Below are 27,444 nucleotides of genomic sequence, written 5' to 3'. Positions count from 1 at the left end.
GGTACATGTAGGTCAATGTTGTATACTACAGATGCTCAGAAGAAAGCTGACTGTACAGATCCCTCGATGCTCGAAGATGATGCGCACGCCTGAGTTCGTCGCGCAAACGCATGAGCGCCTTCCCCAACTCGTTCCTCCCTTGACCGTCAGCGCCCGAGCCCCAGAACGAATCGACCTGTTGAGAAGGTGAGTGTCATACCAAGCAAGTGCGAGGAGGCTCCGTACCGGACTGCCCTCGATGAGCATGCTGTCGGCTGTCCCAAGAAGCGTGTCTCTCAGCCGCGGATGCTGAGTGAACTTCGCCTCGAGGATTTTCTCCATAATGCTGACATTGACATCGAACCAGTCAGTGCGTTGGAACCTACGATAGCGCCGCGCCTCCTCACGCGCGGCGCGTGCGCTGGGCAGATGGCGGATCCGTTCAGCTAGTTCTGGCTGAGTTGACATGAACTTATGGGCCTGGAACACTTAACAGTGTTCATGAATATGTTAGGTTGGCGCAAGCCTAAGACAGTGGGATGGACACACGGTGTTCTGCGGTCGGATACCAATGCCCGTTCCATTGGATGGGTGACTGGGCGAAGTTGGTGAACCTAGAGAATGGAGATGTTGCTCTTTTCACAGACTATCCACTAGGTTCGAGTACGTACTCGAAAAAGGGCTCATCGCGGTGGTAGAACACGATGCGGGCCCCATGGTCTGCCACTTCTGGCCGCAGAGCTGGAGCCTCAGGCGAAGGGGAGCGGGAGCCTGAATGGCTGTGGGCTCGACGGCATTCAACTTCATGTACGTTATCCATGGCCGCGTTATCTGCGAAATTGTTTCCATACACAAAGCTGCTTCCATAGGTGAGACGCGTGCTGCGTACCTTCTTCATCCGTTTCATCGATAGCTATGGGGCTCAGTGCTCGTGCAGAGTGATGCATGCGCGACTCAGACGCTGGCTTATTGCTTTGACCACGACGTTGAGGTCTCTGGTCAATCATTGGTCGATGAGGCTCTTGAGGGCAGTACCACCAGCCTGTCCCTGGTTCCGCCATCAGGGTCAACATAACGAGTAGCTCGGGCGAGGACATGAGCAAGAAGGGAGATATGTCCCTGGCGGCAACATCGAGTGAGTCGACATGCGTCGTTGACAGCGTGGGCACCAGTCGAGCAGCTCCGTAGAAGCGACTACCATATACATATACCGGCCTATGTTGGGCCTATGTATATACTTGACTTCTCAAACTCAATCTCCTCATGTTTTTCCCGTATAAGACTCGATATAGACTGCATGCATCAGGGGAGCGCGTCTCATCCACGACCCACTACTACTCGCTCCTGATCAGCCCCGAAGACATGTGCTCGGATTCGTCACGCACGCAGCACACATCGTGCCAGTATCCTGGTTGTCGCCTTAATGTTTGGCAGGATCCCGATGGGTCGTATTCCTCGTACTGTGGTACGAGTCATCGGGATGCTATGAGACAGGTGAAGGGCGGCCCACAAGGCTCTGTCAAACTCTGCAAGGTGCGGATCGTCCGACATCTGCCATCGTCCATCTTATCCTATCCTGACAAATTGTAAAGCACTGCGAAGCACGGCCGGTGTACGTCGAAAACAATCGCGGTGCGTGGCGCAATCATACCCTTGACGGTCTTGTACTTACATGGCAGTCTCCAACAGAGCTCGACTTCTGCGGTATACGCTGTCGCACCGCATTTCAGAAGGGACAGGAGAACCCAGGGAGTGTCCGTGCGTCGCCCGCCCCCACATCACCTGCCACCTGCAAGCTCCCCCAATGCGAGAAGCCAGTATTCGTGGACAGAAATGGCGTGCCAGGTGAATACTGTACCAACGCACATCGCCTGTATGTTGTCAACCGCTTTGGTCGTAGTTTTACTCATTCATACCATAGCGAGTCCATTCGGAACGCAGGGGCAGAGAAATGCCTTTAGTACGGACTGTTTCACTCTAGAAATGGCCATGGCAACCCACTGAACGTCTGCATGAATAGTTGCTTGAGGTGGCCGAAGGTCATCATGAATGACACGTTGAGTGATTTCTGTTCCAAACGATGCAGTGAGACCATCTTCACCTCAGGCGAGCATCATCGATGAGCATCAGGTACAACTCAGTGTCGCTGACTACCAGCAGCACCTATTCTACTCATTATCAAGAACGATATGGAGTCCTTCAAAGATGGTACCCATAGTCTCCAATCGCTGTGCAACAAGTCTGAACATCGTTCCTCTCTAGTGTCGAAGCAATTTCGGGATCAATGGAAGCACCGGACCGTTGTTCCCACTGTCGTCCAGGCAAGCTAGCATTCCGCCACTACCGCAAGGTTACCTATGCTCATTTATAGACAGATCTGGAAGATCTACAGCGACAAGCAGCATAATGATCAGTTCTCTCGATACCGTCTTGAAGTGGAACGCACGAGCGGTGTGTCAGGCGGTAACAGCAAACGCCGTTGGCACGGGACGATCCGTGCGTGCAGCATCGGGGATACTGAGAGACAGTCCCACGTGTGCAACAGCCCTGCTTGTTCGCTCTGTGGAATCATCAAGGTTTGTCAATACATGTTCACTTTTCTCTATCGCAGAGGGTTGAATGTGCTACGTGTCACCGCCCCACCTCATAGACGTCCTTCCGCCTTGCGAGATTTGGCCATCGCACGAACTTCGGTCGGTTCGGCGCGGGCATATACACGTCCGCGACTTCCTCCAAGGCCAACGACTACATCCAGCAGCAAGGTCGATCACCATACAAGGCAATGCTCCTCAACGACGTCGTGATGGGCAAAGTCATCAAAATGACCACCGATAACCCGACGCTCACTGCGGTAAGCATGGAGCCATCGTGGAGCGATCTCACTGAGGCGGTTTGCCTCATCTAGCCACCTGCGGGATATGATTCGGTGGTCGGCGAGCCTGGCAGAAGTCTCAATTATGACGAGGCCATTGGTAAGATGCTGTGCCAGTGTTTGCATGTCGGCCATATGCACTAACGACGGGTCTGCTCATCTTGTTCAGTCTACAAGGTGAGCAGGGTCGTTCCTCGCGTACGTGTCCAGGTGCTGACAATACCTGTAGAATGAGGCCATTCGTCCGCTCTTCCTAGTCATCTTTCGTCCCTGACCGCTGCCGCGCACTCGTCAATCAAATTTGCTTCTGTAGCGTTGGCGCTGTTGGTAGCGTTTGCTTGTAAAGAATATGCCAGTGTACACATACGGTGCCAGGTGAAGAACCAAGAGGGATGCGCTTCATCTGCGCGCACGATCGTCGTACTCTCCTGCTCTAATGGTTGTACCGCCAGTTGAACGGTAAGGAAGGTGCATGGTTTCTTGAGAAGTCCGAACCCATCGCGACACTCAGGCAGTAGACATTGATTTGAGGCGCCTGCCGAACGCCTTCGACGTTCACGCTGAGAAGGAGCGGCACAGAACATGCTATCAATAGCAGGGTTGCACGTCACTGGCACGGATGAACATCATGTAGCTGCACGACACACAGACGGGCGAAGTGTCGTTGTGTGTAGCCATGTTTTGGAAGTCCTGAGCCTATCTATAATACAAGAGGCGTGGAATTCGCACGGGAGACAAAGAGAGCATCTGATTGGCTGAGAGACGGACACCGAGCGCCGCCCGAGCCCCGAGCGCTCTTTCACCGCGCGCGCTGCGAGAAAGGTCATCGTCGCGTCTCTTCGTTGTTTACCTCGATGATCATTTCTGGATTTGAATGGCTGGTGACGGGGCCTAGCGGGCTCTGCTTCTCAATATCTCCGAGTGTCCTGCACGACCGGGAAGGGGAGGAGACGCTCAGGAAGAGCCCGGCGAGCATTGTGAGCGCGACAGGGAAGGTTCACTGATCCAGTGTTGTGCCTCCTGGCCGGAATCCGACCAAGTCGACAGCTCCGACTGACCGGTCGGAGATCCGGCCATTCCGCCCGCAGGAATCCAGGAATCCACGTGATATGTCGCCGCCGGTGGCGGTCGTCCGCGCGCTGGTATGTAGCACTAAGCAGATGAACATCGAACGGGTACGTTTGCGGTGGAATTGCTCAGGATGGAGGGGCTTGTGGGGTCAGCCATAGAGTACAGTATACAACAGATAATGCACCCAGGAATGAGCACCATTTCGCCTGCACTATCTGTCTCACCCCTCGGCAGCCAAGTCCAGCAACAGTCCGAAATGGCGAGGTTGGCAAGATGTGTGGTGCCGCGTGAGCCTGGAACGGAGATGTCCTCCCAGACACAGAGAGGATCTGAGCTTTCACTTTGGAGGAAATTTGGTGCAGGGAGAGGTTCCTCACGGCGGCATGCTCATTTTCGGCGCGATCGCGAACAATTTGCGGTTGCGACTCGCAGCCTCGGAGGTGTTGGGGGCAATTCTCGCTACGGCTCTCGGACCAGTGGTACTGCTGTGCACTACGGTACCTAGGATGTGGATCGAGACTCCAAGCTACAAGAAATCAATGCATATATCAACTACAGTAACCTCTCACTTATGAATCTACGATAGGCCACCTGGTTGTCGTCAGACTGCCGATGAAGCAGCTGGCCCAGCTGCCTGTCAACACATTTCTTATATCAGACTTTCACCTGTCTTCCTTTGGTGCAGCATTCGTGCGAGTTCCTGTTGTATGCCATGGGGTGATCATAGAAGCAGATGCACCTCCAATTCCGGCTTTGAGGAGTGCCCGTTGAGCCATCACCTTGGGCACTAGTATCGGCCATGAGCAGGTTGCCGTCGCAGCACAGACAAGAGATCAAAGCGATCGAGTATATTGATAATGTCCTACGCTACATCGCGCAACACTGCGGACAAAGCGGATTGTGGGAAATTCGAACATCGGCCTAACATAGGCAGAACGAGTATATCATCTCGCGGCTAATTACGGGGACCTAACATAGCGTGACAAATTGATTTGGTATTACTATGTTCGGGACCTGACAATTGAGGCTAACGATGGTATGTTCGGTGGCATAACATAGGTCACGTTTTCGCCGCGATGTTAGGAGCCCGCACAAAGGTGGAGCATGCCGCATGTTAGGCCAATGCTCGTGCGTTGTGAGGAGCCAGCCCATGGGCTCCGCGAATGTCTCAGAACATGGTTAGAACGTGTATACCATTTAGAATCTTGAACATTAAGTATTGACGGTAACCGACCATTGGAAGGCACGGCTCCTGATTGGCTGGCTTACAATGTTCGGGCTCGGACCATACAAAATATTTGGAATTGATAAGATATACACGTTCTCGCTATGTTCGGACCGTGTCAGCACTCCGCACCATGACGCATGGTCGGGTTCCTCACAACGCACGAGCATTGGCCTAACATGCGGCATGCTCCACCTTTGTGCGGGCTCCTAACATCGCGGCGAAAACGTGACCTATGTTATGCCACCGAACATACCATCGTTAGCCTCAATTGTCAGGTCCCGAACATAGTAATACCAAATCAATTTGTCACGCTATGTTAGGTCCCCGTAATTAGCCGCGAGATGATATACTCGTTCTAACTATGTTAGGCCGATGTTCAAAATTCCCACAATCGGCTTTGTCCGCAGTGCAAAGGACAACGCGTAGACCACCGTGACGCGAGTCACGCGACGCGCGTCGCGCACCGCGGCAGTCGCCCGTAATCGAGTCACATGCCGGTTCTATTCAGCCAATCAAAGCTGTGGCTGATACGCCTGGGAAAGACGACAGCTGTCGGAAATCCGACAGGATCAGTTACGGCTGCCGGCTCCGGCCATTCCTGAACGCAGGAACTGCGGTCGGTCGGTCGGAGGCACAACACTGCGTGACTGATCGAATTCATTCACAGCTCATCTGCCTCGATTCGGACACGATAGTCCTTGAAGCTTGAAACCCAGTGAAAACGTCGAATTATCTCAGCGATTCTCATATAATCAGTAGCAAATCCCCATTATCTGGGAGGACACCGTCAATATGGGCGGCAGCTGAGCGCCATCACATTTCCCACACTTACGCCTGCATGTACTCTGCTCGTGGAGTCGGTTGTCGTGTCGTGCCCTACCTGCTCGTACAGATTGTCGTCGAATTTCCTCCTCTCAGCCGCTGCTCTACGCGGGTTCTTCAACCATCCGTGTGATCATGTATGTACAGTTGAGACAATTCAGCGTGTTTCCGTCATTATCTGTGGCTGTTCGTTCGTTCTCTGCATCCCAGTCACACTGGCAGTCCTTGGTCAACCGTCTCGAGCTCGGCATGGCTTCTCAACAGAACAATACACTCAATGAAGAAACTTGGCTATGTGGCTGTTCCAAATGCAAGAAGAAGGGTAAATCCTGGCGAAAACGGACCACCTGGTATAGACACCAGAGTCAGCGCGATGCAGATGTCCGGAATGGGCTCCTCCCTGCTCGTTCGTCGCTTACGAAACGTGCCCGCGAGGAAGAACCTTGCGATGAACAACGAAACACATGCCCTCGCAGCGACAGTGGAACTCGTGAGGAGGATCGCGACACGGCGCAAAGCATGGACGCCGTTGTGCCGGAAGACGGTGTTCTTTCCGGAGGCATCACAGTATGTGTATCCGTGCTTGCTTTCTCTGTCGGGCTAACATTCAAACGGCAGGCAAATACCCATGTTGGGAACGACTGCACGGGTGTTGGTGGGAGTTCCGAGACGGGAGGGAGAGAGCATGGTGCCGCAGGTGAACAGATCATAGTGAGTGCTTGCCTTCTCTTATTCGTGTTCAGCCAAGGCTTATATGCACTCACCTATAGGTCAGCACGCATTCTGAACCTGAGCAAACCTCCGGGGGTCTTCCACGCTCAGGAGCCAGTACAGACGGCACGAACCTAGCATCCGAGCGGGGTAATCCTCCTCAAGAGCTGGACGGCTCGGCCGACTCGGATCCAGTAGTAGGGGGGACGGATACAGACGTGGCGGGCTCGCCCGGTTTGAATCGCGCCACTGCTGTAGACGGTGCGGACATGCCCTCGCTCCCAGAAAGCTCTCGCATTCCTGTCATCGATACGGCTCTGAAATTCATCCATGATTTGCGGTCAAATTCATCTGCGGCTGGTGACAAGCTTGATGGCAATACACGGTGGCGACTGCAGCATCCCCTCACCGAGGTACCGACGCTCACACCCGATGAACGCCTTTCGATCCGGCTCTTCCTTGCGGACACAGATGGCTCCGAGAAGATCTACAACGAGACGTGTGCAGCGATCAGAGAGCGGTACCCTGCGTGCGAGCTGCTATCACACCATCTCGTCAAGAAGAAAGTCGCCGAGCTCTCGGGTGTGGTGTCGATCCTCGAAGATATGTGCCCAAACAGCTGCATTGCGTACACGGGGCCTTTCTCTACCCTGGATGAGTGCCCTCACTGCGGGGAGGCTCGGTATGACCCCATGCTGGCGGCGAAAGGCAAAAAGAAAGCGCGCCAGCAATTCAACACGTTCCCCGTTGGTCCGCAGATTCAGGCACGTTACCGCTCGCCATCAGGTGCGGACGACATGCAGTACCGCCGAAACGTCATGGTAGATATCTTGGAAGAGCTACGAACGACTGGACAGCTCGAGAGTATCGACGACATCCCGTATGGATCCGACTTCTGGGACGCATACCAGCGAGGCAAGATCTCCCCCGATGACACCTGTCTTGTGTTCTCGATGGATGGTGCGCAGTTGTTTGAACACAAGGCGTCTAACTGTTGGATCTACATCTGGATTCTCGTTGATGTTGCACCGGACAAGCGATACAAGAAGAAATACGTCCTCATGGGTGCGATCATCCCCGGGCCAAACAAACCCAAGAACGCGGAGTCATACCTCTTCACCGGTCTGCAGCATGTTGTCTTCCTGCAAAATGAGGGTATGATGATCTGGGATGCACGTCAGAAGAAGTGCTTCCGCTCACGCCCATGGATAGTCCTAGTTGAGGCTGACGCCGTCGGTGCACCTGACCTGACGGGCTACGTTGGACACCATGGCAAGAAGGGCTGTCGTAACGGATGCGGACGGAAGGGTAGGAGGAAGCCTGGGGCTCCGCACTATTACGCAGTGTGCCGGAAGCCGGATGGCTACAATGAACGAGGATGCGAGGATGATGACTATGATCTGTCAGATCTACCTCGACCGTGTCCTCAGCATTACCGAGACGACATCCATTACTTGCTAGCATCAACTTCAAACACGAACTATGAGGCGCGGCGACTCGAGACTGGCTTATCAAAGCCAAGTATATTCCTTGGGATCCCTTCGTCGGGACGGCTGCCCATCCCTCTTCTGTTTCGGGGCGATATCATGCATGCTTGCGGGATCAACATCACCGACCTCCTGCAGAGGCTCCTCCGCGGCACCATCGACTGTGATACAAAGAACGGAGATAGCAAGACATCATGGGACTGGGTTGTTCTTGTCGGCGATGTGTGGAGGACACATGGCGAACAAGTTGCCGCCGCTAGGAAGCACCTTCCGGGATCGTTTGGACGCCCGCCACGTAATCCCGCCGAGAAAGTCTCAAGTGGATACAAGTGCTGGGAGTTCCTACACTGGATCTATGGCATGCTCCCGGCGATGCTCCACGGTATTCTTCCAGAGCGCTACTGGAAGAGCTTCTGCAAGCTCGTCGCAGGCATCCGTATTGTATTCCAGCGGCAAGCGACCAGGGCGCAGTGCGAATACGCGCATCGCATGATCTCGGACTTTGTCTATGAATTCGAGAAGTTGTACGTCCAGCGCAAGATTTCCCGCATGCATTTCCTACCTCAGTGCCTTCATGCAATTCTCCATCATCCAACGGACTATGAACAGATTGGGCCCCTGATATGCTCTTCTCAGTTCACGATGGAGCGTACAATAGGCGATCTTGGTGCAGAGATTCGACAGCCATCAAATGCATTTGCGAATCTTGCGCAGCGTGCTCTACGACGGGCGCAGGTCAATGGACTCAAGGCCATGTTCCCTGACCTCGACCGGGGTCCGACCAAACAATCTTCAAGTAACGTTCCAGTATGCGACCTTGGGAAGGGTTATAGCCTACTCCATCCTCGGGAAGATCGTCCGAGATGCACGCGGCCGTGTGAAGCTCGTGCGATCTTACAACACCTCAGAAGTGCTACCAATGGTGTCCATGAGCACCTAGACACGGATGTGGATGATCTGTACATGCAAAGATGGGCTCGTTGCCGGATTCCCAACGGCCAGATCTGCCGCAGTGCATGGAAGGAGATCCCAAATGATGTAACACGTATCTCTCGGAATGTTAAGGTGCGTAGTAATGAGGATTTATGTTCTATGTGTATTGAACTGACTCTGGTCGGCTTGTAGTTCAAGACGGGATCACAAGTATCCTACGGCGAGGTCTTATATTATTTCCAAGTCAACACTGACAAAGGGCGTAAATCACTCGCCCTTGTCTCTCAGTACGAGGCGCCAGATCGTACCTTGTTAAGTGCATCTTCGGGAGTCTTATGGGTCTGTCGCAAGGGCGGTGATGACGCACTAACTGTAATCAATGTCACTGACATCATTCAATGTTCGGCACTCATACCGTTTACATCTCCTGGCTACGACACTGTTCCTGCATCTACAAGTACGGCCACCACCGGCGCCATGCCACGGTACTTTGCCATGGATAAAATTGGTGCGGAGATGACTTTGTTCGATGGGGACAATGACGATGCTATTGACGATGATGATGTACCGGATTGATAAAACCTATTGTACTTACTATACACTGAGAACAGTCAATTTGAACGTACCGGTTATAGGCTGTAGTGTATTGTGTACCCAAAAAGGAAATTTCCGTGGGCGCCTGTCTGTCACTGGACGTTGCTTTTGTTGCTCTGGTCTGCGTCGTGCGGCCACTACAACTCATCGCAGCAGAGAATCCCGTTCTGGCAGTTCTCTGCTGCCATTATACCCTCAAACAGCTTCTCGATGACATCCTTCCCACTAAGCTCAGCCTATGGCTTCCAGCCTGAGTACCCTGGCGCAGCCTCACCAGCTTCTCCTATCTCGTCACCGATGTCCGCTAGTGCTATGGACAACAGCTTCCCCGACAGCACATATTTACAAGCTACTCAGCACTCAAACTCTCTCTTTGCCCATGGGAGCTCTAATTCATGTACATATGCCCGGGTATGTTGAACATTCTCTAACTGTAGCGGGCAGTGGCAATAATCAGTAATTTTAGATGAATTCCTACGACTCGCACCCTTCTAATAGACACGATCATCAAGTATATACAAGCATATCGCAGGCCGACCACGATACCCTAGTCCGCACACGGAACAATGCCTATTTAGTGCGCCTGCGACAGATCGAGCAGCTTGATCAGGAGAAGAGAGACCTATTGCTTTATAGGTAAGTGATTGGTGATACCAGTACTGCTGCTCAGATTGCTGTAACGTCGTCCGTTTGTTACCCAGGACACTATATGAGGACCTCACTGCACGGATACCGCAACTCCTTGGCATGGCTCAAGAAGCTGCGGCTAACCCCGGGGCTAACACGCAGACCACTGTTGTACCAGGTGTCGCTCCATGGTCGGGCTCGAGAGTGACCTTGGGGCTTGGTCAATCTCTTCCCGATGTACCGCCTCTACCGCCCGGTGAATCGTCTACAGGACCCGTGACGACTGGAACAGGGCGCTAAAACCGAAGGCAGCGAGGCAAGGGCCTCAGCCAGAAGGGAAGAATGTCGCTCAACGGTTCATTGAAGACGAGAATGGAGAACCCATCCCGGGCGGTAAGGCTAAAGAAGCACGGACCATGCTGTATACGCTCCTTCACTCGCTTGTATGGAGCGGGCAAGCCGCCACATCAGCGCAGACGCTCGGAAACGAGGCACGTATCTATTTACATGTCAATCTCGCTCGCCGTTTCCCAATGCTGCTCTTTTGCGAAGAAGGCACGTGGAAGATCGACCTCTTCATCAGCCAGCAATATCCCGGCTTCGCAAAGACATATATTGATCCTAACAGTCTGAGTCGCCGTGCGATACGAGCAAAGCCCGAGTGCTCTGAGGACAAAGTGGAGTTTGACGATGATGATGAAGACGCTAGCAATCACACTGGGATTCCTGCCAAGCGAAGTGCCGGCACATCCCATGAAGATGTCCCTCAGGCTAAGAGGTCTCGCAAAGCTGCGAGCAATGCACCGAGTGTTGAAGAAAGAGGTTTTAGGCTTAGTAAGCCCAGTGGCAGTGAAGGACTAAAGAGTGAGTGAACAGACCAGTCCCAAAGGGAAGATCCTATGCTGGCAGGCAGAGGAGAGGACGAAGGATCGTTATCATTACAGGGCAAACCAGCCCAGTATATATACACATTTGATACAGGTCACATGCTGTATCAGTGGTTCATCAGTAAGCACTAAGTCCGAGGTTTTGGGGATATGAGTAAGCTGGTAAGCAGCATGAGTAAGCCAAAACTCGGAGTTTGATGTGGAGAGATACATGAAACGTGATGGAACATCAGGAATAATATGAGACATGATGGAACATCAAAGAGTGATATAGGACGTGATGGGACATCAAGGAATGATATGGAATGTCATGGAACATCAAGGAATGTCGTGGAATATCATGGAATGATCCGGACTAAAGTCACATGACGTAATCTAGGCAAAGTCCATCAAAGAACGTATGTAATCTGACATCGCAGAACATAAGTCCATATTCGTACATAACTGATAAGATAAGAACACTGAAAACTCGGAAGTTCAACACCGAGTGTGAGTACAAGAAATCTATCAAGATTGTTAGTTCATCAAATATTGATCACACAGAAGGCGGTATCTACTGCCCAGCCCCCAGCGCAACGCACTCCCGCTTGTGTGCCCGGCGATTCCACGCATGACACAAACACGAGTACTACAAGTCACAGCACCGAGGACCACGCAAACAGGACCATTGAGCGTGACCGACCCACCGGTACGATGGATTGCCTGAGCGTGCCAGCTGCGGCAAATCCTCGAGCTGCCAGTCACCATCTGGCAACTCTCGCTGATGATACGGGCTGTCCGAGTCTTCCCAGCGAGCAAGAGGCTACTACCAGTAGCACCCCGGGTACTACTGCAACAGCCCCGTCTCCTGTCCCTACTGAGGCCGCGGCTTCTGCAGTTGCGAATGCTGGCACGTCCATTGGGCCCGCGGTGGACGGTGCCCGCCGGCGAGCCAGCGACCAACTCACACACCGTGACCGACGTGGTCCCCTCCATTTCCTCCGACTCGTCGCACACCACTTTTGTTTCTGTGCGTCCCGTTCAAGTCGTCTACCCCGCTGCCACGCCCCAGATGCTTCGCCCGTCACGCGAGCCGGTTGCCCCTGGGTCGCTCGCCACGTCACCCGCCACGTCACCTGCCGCGCTCACCACAGAGGCAGAAGCTCGCAGCCAGCATGCGAGCATGCCACCGACGCTCACCGCTGCAGCAGACTCCGGCGCAAATGAAGCAGCCGCAGTTGCGGACAGGACTCGGAATGATCAGTCCCAACTCGGACCGCAAGCTGGCTCGAGTCCCGGGCAGGACAATAACCAACCTAGTATGCGGCCAGAGAGCTGTGTCCCCGTCAGAAATTCTGACGTAGCCTGCGATGTGAGCTCATCAGAGCCACCCCTCCGCGCCGGCCCCGGCAGTACTGAGGTTATGGCCCCGCGCTCTGGTCCCGGTGAGTTTGTACCCGTCCCAAAAGCAATGTAGGTCTTGTATGATTCTGAGGTTCAGATCGCTTCTCATTACCGTTGATGTAGGCCAACTGCGCGCAGATCCCCAAGCCCTCCGCGGCCCGCCCAGTCACTGGCAGATGTATCACCGTTGCCAAGCGCTAGTACCAGCCAGGCCGCGTCATCCACTGCGAAGAACAAACGATCGTCGAAGAACAACTCGTCAATCAAAGCGTCAACCGAGTCGAAGCCGGGTACTATCAACGAGAAGTCCGTTTCCTATCATCATCTTGTACTATGTAGTGCCGAGTCGCTGATCCATGCTATCTACCGACTACCATAGACAGATTCATCTCCGCCGTTATCTTGATGTCCATGGTGAAGATGTGCTACTGAGCGATTGGGACAAGGCCTACAAAGCCGATCGCAAAGACCTTGTGAAGTTAGCGGTACGTCGAACAATTCATACAACATCATACCCGGGCTCACACGGCTCATTACAGGCCCTTAAAGCAGACGTCGAGGAGGCAAAGAAGGTAAGTAGTAAACAATGTATTTCGGCATATAGGCAGGCTACTGACATCTGTGGCATAGCGCGACACTAACGGCAAGGGCAAGGCGCGAGCGAAGAAGTAGAATCAAGTTCTAACGATGTTCATTTTGGACTCGGTCACTAGTCTCCTTCCTGGTAATGTACAAAACACTACGAGTCAGTCGCCTAATACGGAGCTAGATGCTCTGCACAGTACTATACCGGTATATAATTGTGTCGATTGTACGGTGTCGTGACAATCGTCTAATCTATGACATTCGATGTGATCCGACGGAGGGAACTGCCTCTCAATTCTAAGAGAACCTATCTGAGCTGCTGGCATGAGATGTAACAATTCGACGAGAGCAGACAGGAGCATACGACCGGGGCAATCTACCTTTCCTTCCTGTCTGTCGATGTCGGATGACTCAGAATAAACCCGAAGACATCGTCTACAATCCGAGTGAGCCGATCTCAGCTGAGATTTGTCCCATTTTTGCGGATGTCGTAGGTTCTGATCGTATCAGAGCGTTCAGGTGGCTGATATTCTACAGGAATCGCTCGAATAATATGGCGTTTTCACTGGGCTTGAAAGCTTGACCCGTGGTACCGTCGTCATCTAATGGCCCAGGCGACGAGACAGTGCTCGACGACTTGCTGACGCCGGAACGTGCTGTACGTATGCAATTTGTTCTGCTTTCACTCGGAAGTACTGATCTGGGAAAAGGTTTGGGCGAGCGAGAAAGGAACATGAGAAAGCTGCCTAGCAAAGGAGAGGTAAGCAAAGGAAGATGAGTGCAGATGCGTGCAAGCAAGCGAGCTAAATGCGGGCCCAGCATGCACACAGGCGGGCGAGCGAGACGGTGGGTGGTCACACACCGCGGGCGACAAGACGCATAGCGATCGCGAGCGCAAACACGACCAACGAATGGACTGCGAGCGCGCAAGGAAAGAACGGGCGAGGGCGAGCGGAGGTCAGTGGACGAAGACGAGTCAGCGGTGGTGGGAGCGCCGCGGCAATGCAACACACGGCGATGGCGAGCACGCAGGACAGATGCCCGGTGTGCAAGCGCAGCCAGCGAGTGAATCACAACCGAGTACAGTGCAGGTGAGGGCGAGGGCACGGGCAAGAGCAAGGGCGAGCAAATATTGGTGGCAACGGGCGGGCGCGAGGGCGAGTGAGTGGGCAAATCAGCAATCGGCGAGTGCGAGTGCGAGCAAGTGGGGAAGAGGGGCGAGAGCAGAGCGGGTGCAGGCGCAAGTGCCAGTGCGCCAACCAGAGGCAGGTGAACTCTTCATGATGTTGTAGCTTGCGACTGCGCTGGTGCATCCTCGAGGACATGTATGTATATGCAAGTGACTGGAGCTTTCCGCTTTAATCATAGGATGTTGAACTCAGCAACTTACGAAGGCCGGGCCATCACTGAGACAGGCCCACGAAGCCGACTCGGACTCCCGGAGGCCTCATTGACCTAAGTAGGTATGGACTTACTTGAACGCTGACAAGAATGTGCGAAGGATCTCGCTGACTCTGAGTTGTTGCCCCGGAATGCCTGCTGAATGTATATATAGCTGAGTGGCAGTTCAGCATTAAGCTATGGGCACAATGAAAGGTTCGTACGTCCGTAGCGTAGCACGGGCATCGGCTAGTGTAGTATGTACAGGGTGCTTGTGTTCACAGATCCAAGTCGAATTGCGTGGCGCAACGGTGCCTCCGTTACACCAGCGCGCGCGTCGATGATGGATGCGGACGTCCCGCGCGGCGTAGTCCAAGCGAGGTGAGCATACTAGATGTCGAAGGTTCGCGCCACCAAGACCGCTAGGCCCCCGCTCACCATCGAGACGTGCTGCTATTACCTCTGCCTATGCGTGGAATAGATCCTGTAAGCCATGTCGAGTTCACAAGCGACCACGCGCATGCCGTAGCCTGTCGCGCAACCGCATGAGCGCCTTCCCGAGCTCATTCCTCCCCTGGCCGTCAGCACCCCAGCCCCAGAACGAATCAACCTGCTCAGGAGGTAAGTCATCGAGACAGCCTACTTTGAGGGACACTCATAGTCATAACTTACCGGACTGTCCTCGATGAGCATGCTGCATCAGGAAAAACACTTCTAACTTCAGCAGTCTTGAATGAAGAACACCTGATCTTATTCAATCTTTCACAACTTGTGTTCCTCAATTAAGTGCACCATGTGCATGAAGACTGCTGAAGTTAATTATAGTACCTTTGAGAAATTTGTCTTGTGCCCAAGTTGGAAGATATGCAACTTTAGTTCTGCAGATTAAGACACATAAGTACACATTAGTTGGAAAATGACCTCTTAACTAGAAAATATGCATGATGAGATGTCAGATTGCTCAATATGAAGACTTCACCAAGATTTCACCTGACAAGTTAACACATACTATATCTGGCAACAGTAATGGGGTACAAATAAAGATTATTTGTTTTTCCCTGTGATTATGAGTATATTACCCTACTTACAACAGATGCTGTGGTCAAAGTCATATTGTCAGGGATTTGGACATATTTGACCTGTTAAGGTTGAGAGACAGCAAAAGAACACTTAAGCATGCAAAGTGAGACAAGAAGCCTGCCCTTGAGCAAATTATGAGTCTACACAAGGTCTGCAAGGCAACAGATAGTGCCAAGAAGAAATGAGGCCAGTCTGAGAGCCCAGGGATGCACAGGGGCTGGGCTAACAGGGGGCAGCAATTGCAGATTTCTCTAAGTCCAGACAGATAGTCAATATAGGTTATTGTAGAAGGGAACAAGCACAGGGACCTATGGTGTAGTGGTCACAAGTTTGTGCTGAGAGTGGGAGAAATTAGTTTAGCAGGTCAGGGGTTCAATTCTGGGAAATGGCAGATTATTTTGGGCGACATTTTTGCATCTGGGATGCCTGTTATGACAGCATATGCACAAACACAGCAGAATCATGAGAGAAGTCACCCCAGTAATGATGAAAAAACATCATTCTTGCTTGGAATGAGTGTTTACTTTGGTTACTTAATGGAACTTAAGTAAGACAATTTAAGAAATCGACTTACCTTAAGGCTCTTGTGGCACATAGTGACACATAATGTCACTTTTGGCTCTCCACAAGACCACTTAAGACACGAACATTTTTCCTGATGTGTTGCCTCTACTAAGGAGCATGTCCTCAGCCTTGGATGGTGAGTGAACTTCGCCTCGAGGATGCCGTCCATGACGCCGACGTTGACGTCAAACCAATCTGGGCGTTGGAACCTGCGCAGGCGGCTGGCTTCTCTGAGCGCATCGCGTGGGCCGGGGAGATGGCAGCGGATGCGGTCTGCCAAGTCTGATCGGGTCGTCATGAACTTCAAGTGCGCTTGGAACACTGAGTGTATATGAGATCGTCAGAGCGATGTACAGCGTATACGACAACTCACGATGTTCTGCAGTGGGGTATGTATGGCCATGCCAGTGGATAGGGTAGGGCGCAAAGTTCGTGAACCTGATGAAGCGACGGTGAATCCAGATTCCACCTCGACAATGGTACGCCGGAATGACCAGAATACATACTCGAAGTACGGGTCATGGCGGTGATAGAACAGAATTGGAGATGGCTCCTCTACCCTCGGTGCTGAGGCTTGTGGCACTACTGGAGGCGGGTGTGGCGGGGAGGAGGGCCTCGAGCGCCCGCGACGCGGAAGCCAACGTTCGAAGTCGCTCGGCCTCGGAGGGACCACTTCGTCCTGCATCTGAGCTTCACTTTCACACTTCGCAATGACAACGCACCTGGTGCCTCTAGCACTTCGACGTCCATTGAGCTATAGTGCCTATGCGAGTTGAAGGCCGACATGGTTAGACGACCTGGCAGCCGCTGATCACCACAATGGGAACAGGAGACGTGGATAGCGTCCACACAAAACCGGAGTGGCCAGGCCCATAGGGACATAAGTAAGTAACACCGGATGAAACTTTCGATCCTTCAAGTGAAAGATCGATAAAATTGACAAAATCTTTTTCACGATATTTCGTATGAAAGATTGTCAATAAAAGTCAGAAACAATCAATTAATCATTCAGACTCGAAGTATCAGGAACAGATCACAGAAGGATTCATTGACAAGTGTCTTTGATCTGTTTGTGATCCTCTAGGCAAATGATTGAGAACATGATATTCAAAAATTCTTGAACACTATGTGGCTCAATTGTTCTGAAAGGATTGAAAACAGATTGTCACATGGGGTGTTACAATCTTTTCTCAATCTTTCAGGCTGTCACAATCTGTTTCAAATCCTTCCAGCTGTTGATATCTTGGTGAGATTGGAAACAATTTGTATCCCAGGGGTTCAAAACAATTTGCCCAAAAGGATTGACAAGAGATTGTGACACTAGCTGTGACACTGTGCCACTTCCCTATGACAGAGCAGTGAAGGCAAATATGCCAAACCTATGAAAAGCTGCCTTCTGCTGGTATGCTCAGTCGATTTTGGTCCCTCTTTCATTGCATCTGGACATGCACAGGTCTGGGACATGTTCATTAGTCATACAATGAGATGCACATCTCTAGGAATGTACAATCACAAGTACAACCCTGTACACTGAGTGCATCTAATGAGACTCATGTGATGGCAGGCAATGAATGAGGGACCAAAAATGACTGAGCATACCAGCAGAAGGCAGCTTTTCATAGGTTTGGCATATTTGCCTTCACTGCTCTGTCATAGGGAAGTGGCACAGTGTCACAGCTAGTGTCACAATCTCTTGTCAATCCTTTTGGGCAAATTGTTTTGAACCCCTGGGATACAAATTGTTTCCAATCTCACCAAGATATCAACAGCTGGAAGGATTTGAAACAGATTGTGACAGCCTGAAAGATTGAGAAAAGATTGTAACACCCCATGTGACAATCTGTTTTCAATCCTTTCAGAACAATTGAGCCACATAGTGTTCAAGAATTTTTGAATATCATGTTCTCAATCATTTGCCTAGAGGATCACAAACAGATCAAAGACACTTGTCAATGAATCCTTCTGTGATCTGTTCCTGATACTTCGAGTCTGAATGATTAATTGATTGTTTCTGACTTTTATTGACAATCTTTCATACGAAATATCGTGAAAAAGATTTTGTCAATTTTATCGATCTTTCACTTGAAGGATCGAAAGTTTCATCCGGTGTAACGCATACGCAGCATCTGACCTGCTGTGTGTATGTTCGTAGCTTCGACGTGCACTATCTGTGGGCATGCCATGGAGCCTCATCGATCAATCTCGGGCTTGAGCTCGAGTAGAGAAGCCATAGTGCGGTGGGATCGCATATCATACGATCAACGCATACGGCGCCACGTTCAAATTGAGTCGCGGTGAGAGGAGGGATCCAATTTAGCCACCGGCCATAGGCGCACGCGCGATCCTTGACTTCTTCAGGGAAGTTCGGATCCGAGGCCAGTCTGAGTGTGTTCAACTGATGCCCCGGATGTGGCATTTGGGCAAGCGCAAGTAGCGGTCACTGATCGGTATTCATACATAACTGCAAGAAGTACGGAGGAGGTCAGCACCTATTTGAGAACGCGAAAAGTATCCGAAGCGGTGAGTACTGAATCCACCGAAGTCGAGAAGTATACGTCTGGCGGTATCTTACCTTCCGGCCGGTCAGAGCGCGGCGCACCTGCAGTATATCACTGGGTGAGCATCGTGGCGGCTCCGAGCAATGCGGAAACATCTGCTATGGCAGATACGCCATACAACCTTGGCCGAGCTCGCCGTGCGGCTTGTAATCACGGCGCTGCAAACATCATTAGGGAAACTCGCCGTGCCCATTCATCGCGTCCTCTCACTGGCTGAGCGCTCAAGATACCACTAACGGTGCCATAGTGCCCGCGATTGCTTCGCGGTAGCTTCTACATATTGAAAACGAAGCGGCTACAGCCATTTGGAGAGGGGGAATGAGCGAGCACAAACGGCATCCCGGGAGATCAGCTACGCGTACAGTACCGGCGGCCTACCGAGCGATAACAACTCGCAACGTGCGCGCCGAACTTAGTCAGCCTGAACGGAACAATATTGACAAGACAGGGGGACATACAGAGGGTAGGAGATAAGCAAGCCGCGTCATCTAGGACTCAGAGGTGAGGTGAAGGTAAACTAGTCATTGTCAGCTCGCGATCGTCAATGTGAGTTGGACCTGCATCGACGGGCTAACACCATGATTAGACAACGAGATGGCCATTAACGTTGACAAGCTGATGCATAGTATACGACTCGGGGTTGTGAGGGTATAATTAGGAGACTTACCTGCTAAGCCAGCTTCCATTTCCTCGATGAGGTCCGGTCATACCTCAATCAGTTGGGCGGACGCTATAGTTCCTGCGCACAAGTGGAAGACAATAAAAATCGACCTATGAGTACGCGCATATAGCGTACATATAATACTTGTATATGCTCCAGATGCGGGAGACCAGGTGCAGGTATGATCTCAGGGCGTACTCCGTAACTTGTCACGGAGTCTCATGAGCGCCTTGCCGAGCTCGTTCCTCCCTTTGCAGTCATTTCCCCAGCCCCAGAACGAATCAACCTGACCACAATGTCAGCACATAGTCGCCACGCTCACAGCGATCCCGTACCGGACTGTCCTCAACGAGCTCACGATGTCCCGTGCTTAGAAGCAAGTCCCTCAGCTTCAGGTGTTGCGTGAACTTCGCCTCGAGGACTGCGTCCATGACGCCGATGTTGACGTCGAACCAGTCCGTGCGCTGTAGCCTGCGCAGGCGACCTGCTTCCTCGAGCGCGGCGCGCGAGCTGTGGAGGCGGCGAATTCGCTCGGCCAGGTCTGCTCGGGTGCTCATGAATTTGTGGGCCTGGAACACTGGGTGTAACGTGTGAGATCATAAGAACGATCGACAACAGCTCAATGGACGTACAGTGCTCCGCGGTCGGGTATGTGTGGCCATCCCAGTTGATGGCATACGGAGCGAAATTCGTAAACCTGGAGGATGAAAATAAACGTCGATGAGAATCGTATGGCCTGATGTACAGAAGGATCAGAATGGAGGTGATGGTACTCACTCATAGTAAGGCTCGTCGCGGTGGTAGAACAGAATGCGAGATGTTTGTCCTGGATCCGGGACCGCTGGCGGGGAGCGCCCGGTAGCTCGGTGGCGTGACCGGTCTGGGAGGACAATACCTAGACGACCTCCTGTTTGGATGTCATCTACATTCTGAGCTGGCATGACATACCTGCTTCGCTGACATTCCTAGGGTCGGGCCTCTGCGTTCTGTGTCTGCCACGCCGTCCCTCTGAACCTGTTCCTGACGATGTTCTACCACCGTGGCTTGGGCGGCCGCGTACCCATGCTACGAGTCGACTGAAGAGGCCGACGCTGCAGTAGAGCCCAACCATGGCTGCGAATGCTGCCACCGCAACCTTGAGTGACATACCAGTGATCAAGAGCACTCGCTCCTCACTTGGGGTCGTGGACGGCGTGTGGACGCTCAGGCTGTACAGGCACGCATTGTCGAGGCGCAAGGTGCTGGCGTTTGCCGCGTGGATGGCGTCCTGTGCGTACTAGTGAACCTTATATTTGTCGTCACTCTCAGTGTTTGCCGCACACGTATACAGGTCACGCACGTTCCTAGAAGGCGAAGGTGATGCATTCGGTCGTAAGTAACTCAAAATGCACAGGGGCCCCCAACTCAGCTCTAGGCTTGCAGTATCTGTATGAATACATCAATCACGCACAAAACGTCCGACCAGTATCTTGAGACTGCCGTATTCAGAACAGCAGCATTGTGAACTGCGTTCCTGAGACTCTCGGACGGAGCACAGATGGTAGTAAGGTCGGTGAAATCCGAGGACTGGTGAGTCGGAATGCATCAACGTAACTTGTGTTCATTGACCAGCGCGAGTTGATCACTGGCACGCGTCCCAGGGCCCGCGGAAAGCATCGTTGTGACATCAAACTCGGAAGCCATGAATATGTACACAACTTCGCGGAACAACACTGTATATGTGCCCCGTGAAAGGTCAATTATCCAAGTGCGTGCTCGTGCGGATTTGAACACATTGCATTGAGCTCCTGCATCAAACAGGCGCGTGAGAGCTCGCCCCCACCTGACACAGGAGTCAATCCCGCTTCTCTTCGGCCGGTATGCCAGCTGGCTAGGGCACGATACCTCATCTACCCCCACCACTCCGGGGAATGCCATTGGCTGGTCCCTTGATCCTTCACAGGTGCAGGCAGTAGTTGGGCATGCGTCATCCCGTGGCTATTTTCCGGGACAGGCTGGACCCCTTCTGAGCGACGCTCTCGGTCTGGCGGGGGAGACGTCCACGCGAAATGCCTGCGCGCCGGATGAGCTCTCAGCTTCTCGCGCAGCCGCATGAGCGCCTTCCCCAGTTCGTTCTTCCCCAGGCCATCCTGACCACATCCCCAGAACGAATCGACCTATCCACACAGTCAACATCCGTGTGGAACAACAACACGCAGACCTCGATGCGTACCGGGCTATCCTCGATGAGCTCGTTATCGCTGGTGCTGAGGAGCGTGTCGCGCAGGGACAGGTGCTGCGCGAACTTCGCCTCGAGGACGTCGTCCATGACGCTCACGTTGATGTCGAACCAGTCGGAGCGCTGCGCTGCGCGGAGGTTCCGCGCTTCGTCGAGCGCAAAACGGGAGTCGGGCAAGAATCGGATGCGTTCTGCGAGGTCTGGCCGGTTTGGCATGAACTTGTGCGCCTGGAACACTAGGTGACGTGCATTGGGGCTGTGAGTATACTGCATGGCATGCCCGTGGACGTACGGTGCTCTGCAGTGGGGTACATGCGGCCATCCCAGTGGATGGCATACGGTGCAAAGTTCGTGAATCTGCATAGGGTGAGGGTCAACAGTTGTAGATCGGATCACACACAAGAGCTACGCACTGGTAATACGGCTGATCGCTGTGGTAGAATCTGATTACATGTGACCGTTCCTGGGATGGGGGCTGAGAGTATGAGGGAGGGGGCCCCTGAAGGGGGGCCAGACGTTCATCCGTCGTCGGCCTGGGTGGAGCAACTGTCGTGCATGCCAATTGAGTGGTATCTTACGCAATCTATGCTATACAACTTACCTCGGTTAGCAGGATCCTGAATGTTCGTGGGCCCTCTGGCTTGATAATCATGACCAGGCCTCGGCGGATACGAGGCAGGGTTAGGTGGGCGGGAATACGGCGAATGATTGCTCTGTATGGCAGTTGGATTCGATGTCGCCTGAGAACTGGCGCTGACAGGAGGAGGACGCGTCGTCGACCCGTGCGCGGGATGCGTTTCCATACTCGTGTTGATGGCGGCAGTGGTAGGTCAAGAGGGTGATCTGGAGGGGATGCGTGCTGAGACAACGGCAGATGCGAAACGCGCAGATAACTATGAAAGCAGGGCTGATCACGCTTTCGAAGTCCGTGTGAGTGTTCCGATCACTGGCGTGAGGGAAGTGCCATTCCGACTGACCTATCCGCATTTCACCGACAGCACAACTTCGACCGCTCTTCATTAAACCTTAATAGCCCCTGTGAAGAGTCGCGTCCCGTAAACGGATGTTGACGAGGGCGAAGTCTATGGTATGCATACGTTCCAAACCCTGTGTGTTAGGATGAAAAGCTGGTTTCGACGTACAAACGTCGAGCCACCTACGTACAGGGATACGGGCAACTCTAGGTGTGCTTGGGCCGGCAATGGGAGTGGACGTCAGTCGTATTGTGGAAACCGCCGTGCTCGTTGCAGAGCTGAAGGCTCGCGGCGACGCAGAAGAATCCATTCTCCAGGCAAACATCCACGGTCTCAAGCCAGGTATGTAGAATATTATCATACTCCCATATTTCTGACATTGACCGAGACTATCAGTATGCACTTCGACTCCCATCCTCAAGGAACTTGAACGAGGCACGAAAGAGTTTACGGCTGGTACGTGGACTTCGTTGTCAATGCTTGGTCTCTACGCTATATCTGATTTATAGTCATGTATCATTTTGCGAACCAGTGGCGCCATCCTACACGTGTACCAACAGTGCTGCGGGTACGTTCCCGTGGAGCTGCGTCCGAGGTTTGCAATCTCACCAGTACTTTTGAAAGATATGGAAGATCCATTGTTTGAAGCGTGTTGATGACAAGTTCACTCAGTACCAACGCGCCATAACGTCAAAACGCAACGTCGCCAGAGGAAATACCCGTTTGCTATGGCATGGAACAATTCGAGCGTGTAGAATCGGCGACAACAGCAGCATGGGTAATGTGTGCAATAGACCCAGCTGCTCAGTATGTGGGATTATCAGAGTTCGTGGCCTGTGATCGTTATTTCTGGTTCACACTCACAACCCATTTGTGTTCATCTCACACGCGCAGACGTCCTTCTCCATCGCAAGAGTGGGTCAGCATCACAAGTTTTCCCAATTTGGGAAAGGGATATATACGACCGGAACGTCGTCCAAAGCGAATGACTATGTCGTGGAGCAGGGTGGGTCGCCATACAAGGCGATGCTCCTGAGTGAGGTTGTGGCAGGCAAAGAAGCAAGGAAGACGGCGAATGATCTGATGTTGTCCAAGGTCAGTGACCTTCCGATGAAGATGTCATCCGAACAAACAAGCCTACCTTTCTATCCAGCCACCTGACGAGTGCGATTGCGTTCTCGGCGTGCCCGGAACACAGTCGGTCTTGAACTACGATGAAGTGGTTGGTGAGTGAATATCTGGCGAAACACTCCTACTCTCGTATTGACCTGTCATCGAACTCAGTATACAGGGTAAATTGAGCAAGCTTCTGGCGTTTGGACTGTTCCATTGACCACTCGCGTGCTCGCAGGACGACGCTATCCGCCCGTCATTCCTGGTTATTTACCAGTCAGGCTGATGCGAATGCAGGATTGCGGAATCTCTGATCTGTGTTTGGATAACCATTGTACAGATTGATGGTTCAGGATGACGCTCATGATCTGTATCTCATGCAAGTTCCTCGTTGCGGCCCTTACTCACAATGATTGTCGTGGTCGCTGGCCCGGCCGCCACACCCCGTTATGTACCGTATTGTCACAGATGATAGTCGTACTACGCATTCCAGTCAGAAATCATACTTCGGGATTTCAACCTAGGCAGAGCTGTGACATGCTGATTATCTGTTAGCGGCGGCTCAGACACGGCGCTGCGAGTCGTGACGGGCACAACACGGGCGCCTATTGATGCCGCAAGTACTCTTTCATCCGACGCTCACTAGGACCTACATAGCAGGAATTGTACGAGGTCAACGCATTAACTCTGGTGCCTCGTCAAAGTGGGGATACGCGCTGACAACGATATTGTTCACCACGAATGGTTCAGATGCGTCTTAGGCGTTGCGCACTGCGAGTGACGTACTCTATCACGGAGTGTGCATCGCGGTGCTTACCGATTTTTGCGTAATGATACAGTCCTATTTGATTCGAGGATGAGTATGCTTTGCCTCGTAGAATGCGAGTACAAACTACAGTGTGCCTCGACGGCGGGGGCGCTAGATTGCTGACCGGTATCTTCCTTCAACACGATGATCCCACAGGCTAGACAGCTTGTCCAAAGTATGTGACACGCCTTGCGTTTGTCATACGGCTTGATGCTAATGGTTGTGAATGCTGCCGTGCTCACTGCGCCAATAATATGCCTCGAGCCCACCAACGAAACGAGTACTTCACGGTAAAGTCGAGCTTCGTTTCTCCCTCCTGATGATAGTAGGTCCTCACCTCAATTCCGATTGACAAACGATAGGACTTCACGGAATGGCTGGGAACTTCACCCAGCACTGCCACTCCAAATTTGAACTGCCACGGATGCGGAGAACAGCGTTATGGAACTTTGTCGAAGCTGTACGTTGTGCGATGTATAGAAAGATCAGCGACTGAAGGTTCGCACTGGTATAGGTCATGTTGCGCTTTAAATCTCAAGTCTGCGCTGTAGCTTCTGTGAGAATGTATTGGGCTGCCATGCGCTCGGATCCTACTACACTTATCTATGGTTTGAACTGTAACTGTGAGCACGCTCAGCCTTCTCTCTGATGGCCGTCCTCATGCGTAACACGATGTATAGGGCGGTCAAGAAACGTCCTCCATGTCGACATTACAATCGTCAATCTGAACCGTTTCCAGACGAAGCCGATCGCGTAGTACCGGCGTAATGCGGTCGGGACACACGCTGAACACACGAGCATTGTCAAAATCAGACAGCTTCTCGAAGCGCTCACGCTGTGAACCAAGCCGGAGATGAAGGCTTTCTCGGACGCATGAACTACCTCGTGACTCTGATCTGCTCTACCTTCCATTGAACCCTATCTGACATCCCGGTACGTCGTGCATATAAGCCAGTCGCACTCGTGTTCGCAGAGGCTCGGAGTGCCGACATACCAGCTCATGGCCGTGAGCTTCCCGAGCATACCGATGCAGAACGGATCCTGCCGCTATCCCGGCTGCCAGAACAGCACCTTCCAAAACGCTAACGGCTCGTACTCGTCGTTTTGCTCTAGGAGACATCGGGATGCTGCTAGCAGTGTTCAACAATCAAATGAACCCCAGGCTGCCACTGAAGTAGGCCCGACGGTCGGACTATGCAAGGTGCACCAGTTCCCAAATCCTCGTCTATCAGGCTTCTTATGCACACTCATTAGAACTGTCAATTGCGACCCGTGTATTCCGACGGCAATCGAGGTATGCGTATATTTGTAGTATGTCTTGATGTTCTCAAGCCGACGGGTATCTGTGCAAACAGCTCATGAGTTCTGTGGTACGCGCTGCCGTGACGCCTACCAGACGTCGGCTGGTGGAGCGACCCAAGCAAGACCGGCGGGTCCGCGCACTGGGACTTGCAAGCTCCGCGGATGCCAGCGGCCAGTATATGTAGGGCCGAACGGAAGACCAAGTGAATACTGCTCTATGGCACACCGCGCGTAAGCAATATGTACTATCATCTCGACAACGTTCTGCACTGACCCTGTACTTTTACAGCGAAGGCGTGCAGACTGGAGCGGAGCTATGCTTGCTGTATGCGTCCCGCAACTCCGGGTCTCCGGCTCACGACGTTGATACTGACCGGCGGTGGGCTACTAGGTGCGGGCAGTGGCCGAAGGTCATCATCAACGGGAAGCTGAGCGACTTCTGCTCCAATCGATGCAAGGAAGACACGTTCAGCTCCGGTACACAGTTCATCTGAGTGCATCAACTGACTGGTCGTGCTGACGGCCGGTGTTAGCCCCTCTCATTCTGCACCTCGACAAAGAGATGGCGGCCTTCAAGGATGGTGAGCACGTCCCATAGCTCTAACAGCTTCGGGTGCTTTGATTAACTCCTGATACGCAGTGGAGAAACAATTCACAGACAAGTGGAAACACCCCACAACTGTTCCGACTGTGGTCAAGGCGAGGCGCAATGGTTCTTCTACCGAGAGTCCGCTGCTTACATGGCGCATTTCATCAAGATATGGAAGATCTACTCTAGGAAGAAACACACCGACGATTTTCTGTCGTACAAGGATGCTGTCGAACGCATGACCGGTCTCCCAGGCGGGAACAGCAGACGGAGGTGGCACGGCACGTTCCGGCAATGCACGATCGGCGACACCGAGAGCCAAGTTGCTCTATGCCAGGACGCCAACTGCTCGCTCTGCAGGATCATCGAGGTTCGTCATGATCATCTCGTCGCCATGTGTCTCTTTCTCACCTCAGTTGGGAAACCCGTAGACGTCATTCAGCGTCGCGCAAGCTAGCAAGAGATTTGGGGGCCGGTTCGGGAAAGGAATATACATATCGGCCACGTCGTCCAAATCGAATGACTACGTCCAAGAGCGCGGTGGGTCGCCGTACAAGGCGATGCTGCTCAATGATGTTGTCATGGGCAAGACTAAGAAACTTACGACGGGCGACATGACCCTTATGGAGGTCTGTACCGTGTATGCCGTGATGCTGTAATCCGTATACTGAGATGATGTTGTGTGTACTAGCCACCTGCCGGCTACGACTCTGTCGTCGGCGAGCCTGGTGCCGACTTGAACTACGACGAGGCTATCGGTAAGCCCCCTGCTATTATGCGCTATCTGCTCGTGCTGACACAGACCCGCACGATGTCATGGTTGTACAGTGTACAGGGTGAGATTATATATGCATGAGAGTGTTGGTGCATACCGTGACTAACATTGCATACTATATGCAGGACGACGCCATTCGGCCGCTGTTTCTGATCATCTACAAGATGTGATGGTCAGGGCGACGGTCAGGCAGAAGATCTCATAGATAGCCTACAGATAATCATACATGTGTCGTCTCTATAC

The 27,444-nt window shown here is 52.6% G+C and overlaps 8 protein-coding genes across 8 annotated transcripts; 6 read left to right on the top strand and 2 right to left on the bottom strand.

The window, feature by feature from the left end:
- Positions 1–25: 25 nt before the first annotated feature.
- Positions 26–799, bottom strand: C8Q71DRAFT_717360 (DUF1768-domain-containing protein; the record flags this gene model as incomplete). The annotated part of the gene is made up of 4 exons (XM_047921161.1): positions 26–175; positions 226–467; positions 529–593; positions 651–799. 4 exons carry the CDS (start codon positions 797–799, stop codon positions 26–28), a joined length of 606 nt encoding a protein of 201 aa, XP_047773476.1.
- Positions 800–1,415: 616 nt separating this feature from the next.
- C8Q71DRAFT_787435 (uncharacterized protein) lies at positions 1,416–3,274 on the top strand. The gene is made up of 12 exons (XM_047925176.1): positions 1,416–1,512; positions 1,572–1,611; positions 1,669–1,852; positions 1,901–1,939; positions 2,000–2,085; positions 2,140–2,187; positions 2,242–2,300; positions 2,355–2,555; positions 2,630–2,830; positions 2,885–2,951; positions 3,021–3,028; positions 3,081–3,274. Exons 1-12 carry the CDS (start codon positions 1,465–1,467, stop codon positions 3,123–3,125), a joined length of 1,026 nt encoding a protein of 341 aa, XP_047773475.1. The 5' UTR covers positions 1,416–1,464; the 3' UTR covers positions 3,126–3,274.
- Positions 3,275–8,269: 4,995 nt separating this feature from the next.
- On the top strand, positions 8,270–9,076 carry C8Q71DRAFT_678434 (uncharacterized protein; the record flags this gene model as incomplete). Its single annotated transcript, XM_047919730.1, has 1 exon — positions 8,270–9,076. A coding segment is annotated over one exon (807 nt), but the record flags the coding sequence as incomplete, so codon positions are not given.
- Positions 9,077–9,139: 63 nt separating this feature from the next.
- Positions 9,140–9,535, top strand: C8Q71DRAFT_678819 (uncharacterized protein; the record flags this gene model as incomplete). The annotated part of the gene is made up of 2 exons (XM_047919733.1): positions 9,140–9,235; positions 9,296–9,535. Coding segments are annotated over 2 exons (336 nt in total), but the record flags the coding sequence as incomplete, so codon positions are not given.
- Positions 9,536–11,904: 2,369 nt separating this feature from the next.
- C8Q71DRAFT_727639 (uncharacterized protein) lies at positions 11,905–13,266 on the top strand (the record flags this gene model as incomplete). The annotated part of the gene is made up of 5 exons (XM_047921878.1): positions 11,905–12,127; positions 12,237–12,635; positions 13,015–13,079; positions 13,134–13,166; positions 13,225–13,266. The coding sequence occupies 5 exons, from the start codon at positions 11,905–11,907 to the stop codon at positions 13,264–13,266; spliced, it is 762 nt and encodes a 253-aa protein (XP_047773472.1).
- Positions 13,267–19,609: 6,343 nt separating this feature from the next.
- Positions 19,610–22,292, bottom strand: C8Q71DRAFT_727638 (uncharacterized protein; the record flags this gene model as incomplete). Its single annotated transcript, XM_047921877.1, has 12 exons — positions 19,610–19,708; positions 19,758–19,999; positions 20,055–20,119; positions 20,200–20,317; positions 20,572–20,698; positions 20,762–20,765; positions 20,873–20,890; positions 21,316–21,578; positions 21,635–21,876; positions 21,933–21,997; positions 22,054–22,103; positions 22,242–22,292. 12 exons carry the CDS (start codon positions 22,290–22,292, stop codon positions 19,610–19,612), a joined length of 1,344 nt encoding a protein of 447 aa, XP_047773471.1.
- Positions 22,293–22,751: 459 nt separating this feature from the next.
- C8Q71DRAFT_378954 (ADP-ribosylation) lies at positions 22,752–24,250 on the top strand. Its single transcript, XM_047918171.1, has 9 exons — positions 22,752–22,853; positions 22,915–22,956; positions 23,011–23,070; positions 23,147–23,182; positions 23,239–23,439; positions 23,509–23,709; positions 23,768–23,840; positions 23,899–23,906; positions 23,966–24,250. The coding sequence occupies exons 1-9, from the start codon at positions 22,842–22,844 to the stop codon at positions 24,011–24,013; spliced, it is 681 nt and encodes a 226-aa protein (XP_047773470.1). The 5' UTR covers positions 22,752–22,841; the 3' UTR covers positions 24,014–24,250.
- Positions 24,251–25,472: 1,222 nt separating this feature from the next.
- C8Q71DRAFT_378717 (uncharacterized protein) lies at positions 25,473–27,405 on the top strand. Its single transcript, XM_047918170.1, has 11 exons — positions 25,473–25,736; positions 25,790–25,829; positions 25,891–26,068; positions 26,127–26,314; positions 26,371–26,418; positions 26,478–26,536; positions 26,596–26,796; positions 26,858–27,055; positions 27,118–27,184; positions 27,255–27,262; positions 27,327–27,405. The coding sequence occupies exons 1-11, from the start codon at positions 25,536–25,538 to the stop codon at positions 27,369–27,371; spliced, it is 1,233 nt and encodes a 410-aa protein (XP_047773469.1). The 5' UTR covers positions 25,473–25,535; the 3' UTR covers positions 27,372–27,405.
- Positions 27,406–27,444: the final 39 nt, after the last annotated feature.

Source organism: Rhodofomes roseus (assembly GCF_022264815.1).
Source record: "Rhodofomes roseus strain CIRM-BRFM 1785 chromosome Unknown C8Q71scaffold_33, whole genome shotgun sequence".
Lineage (NCBI taxonomy): Eukaryota > Fungi > Basidiomycota > Agaricomycetes > Polyporales > Fomitopsidaceae > Rhodofomes > Rhodofomes roseus.
This window is presented reverse-complemented; position numbering and strand designations above follow the sequence as displayed.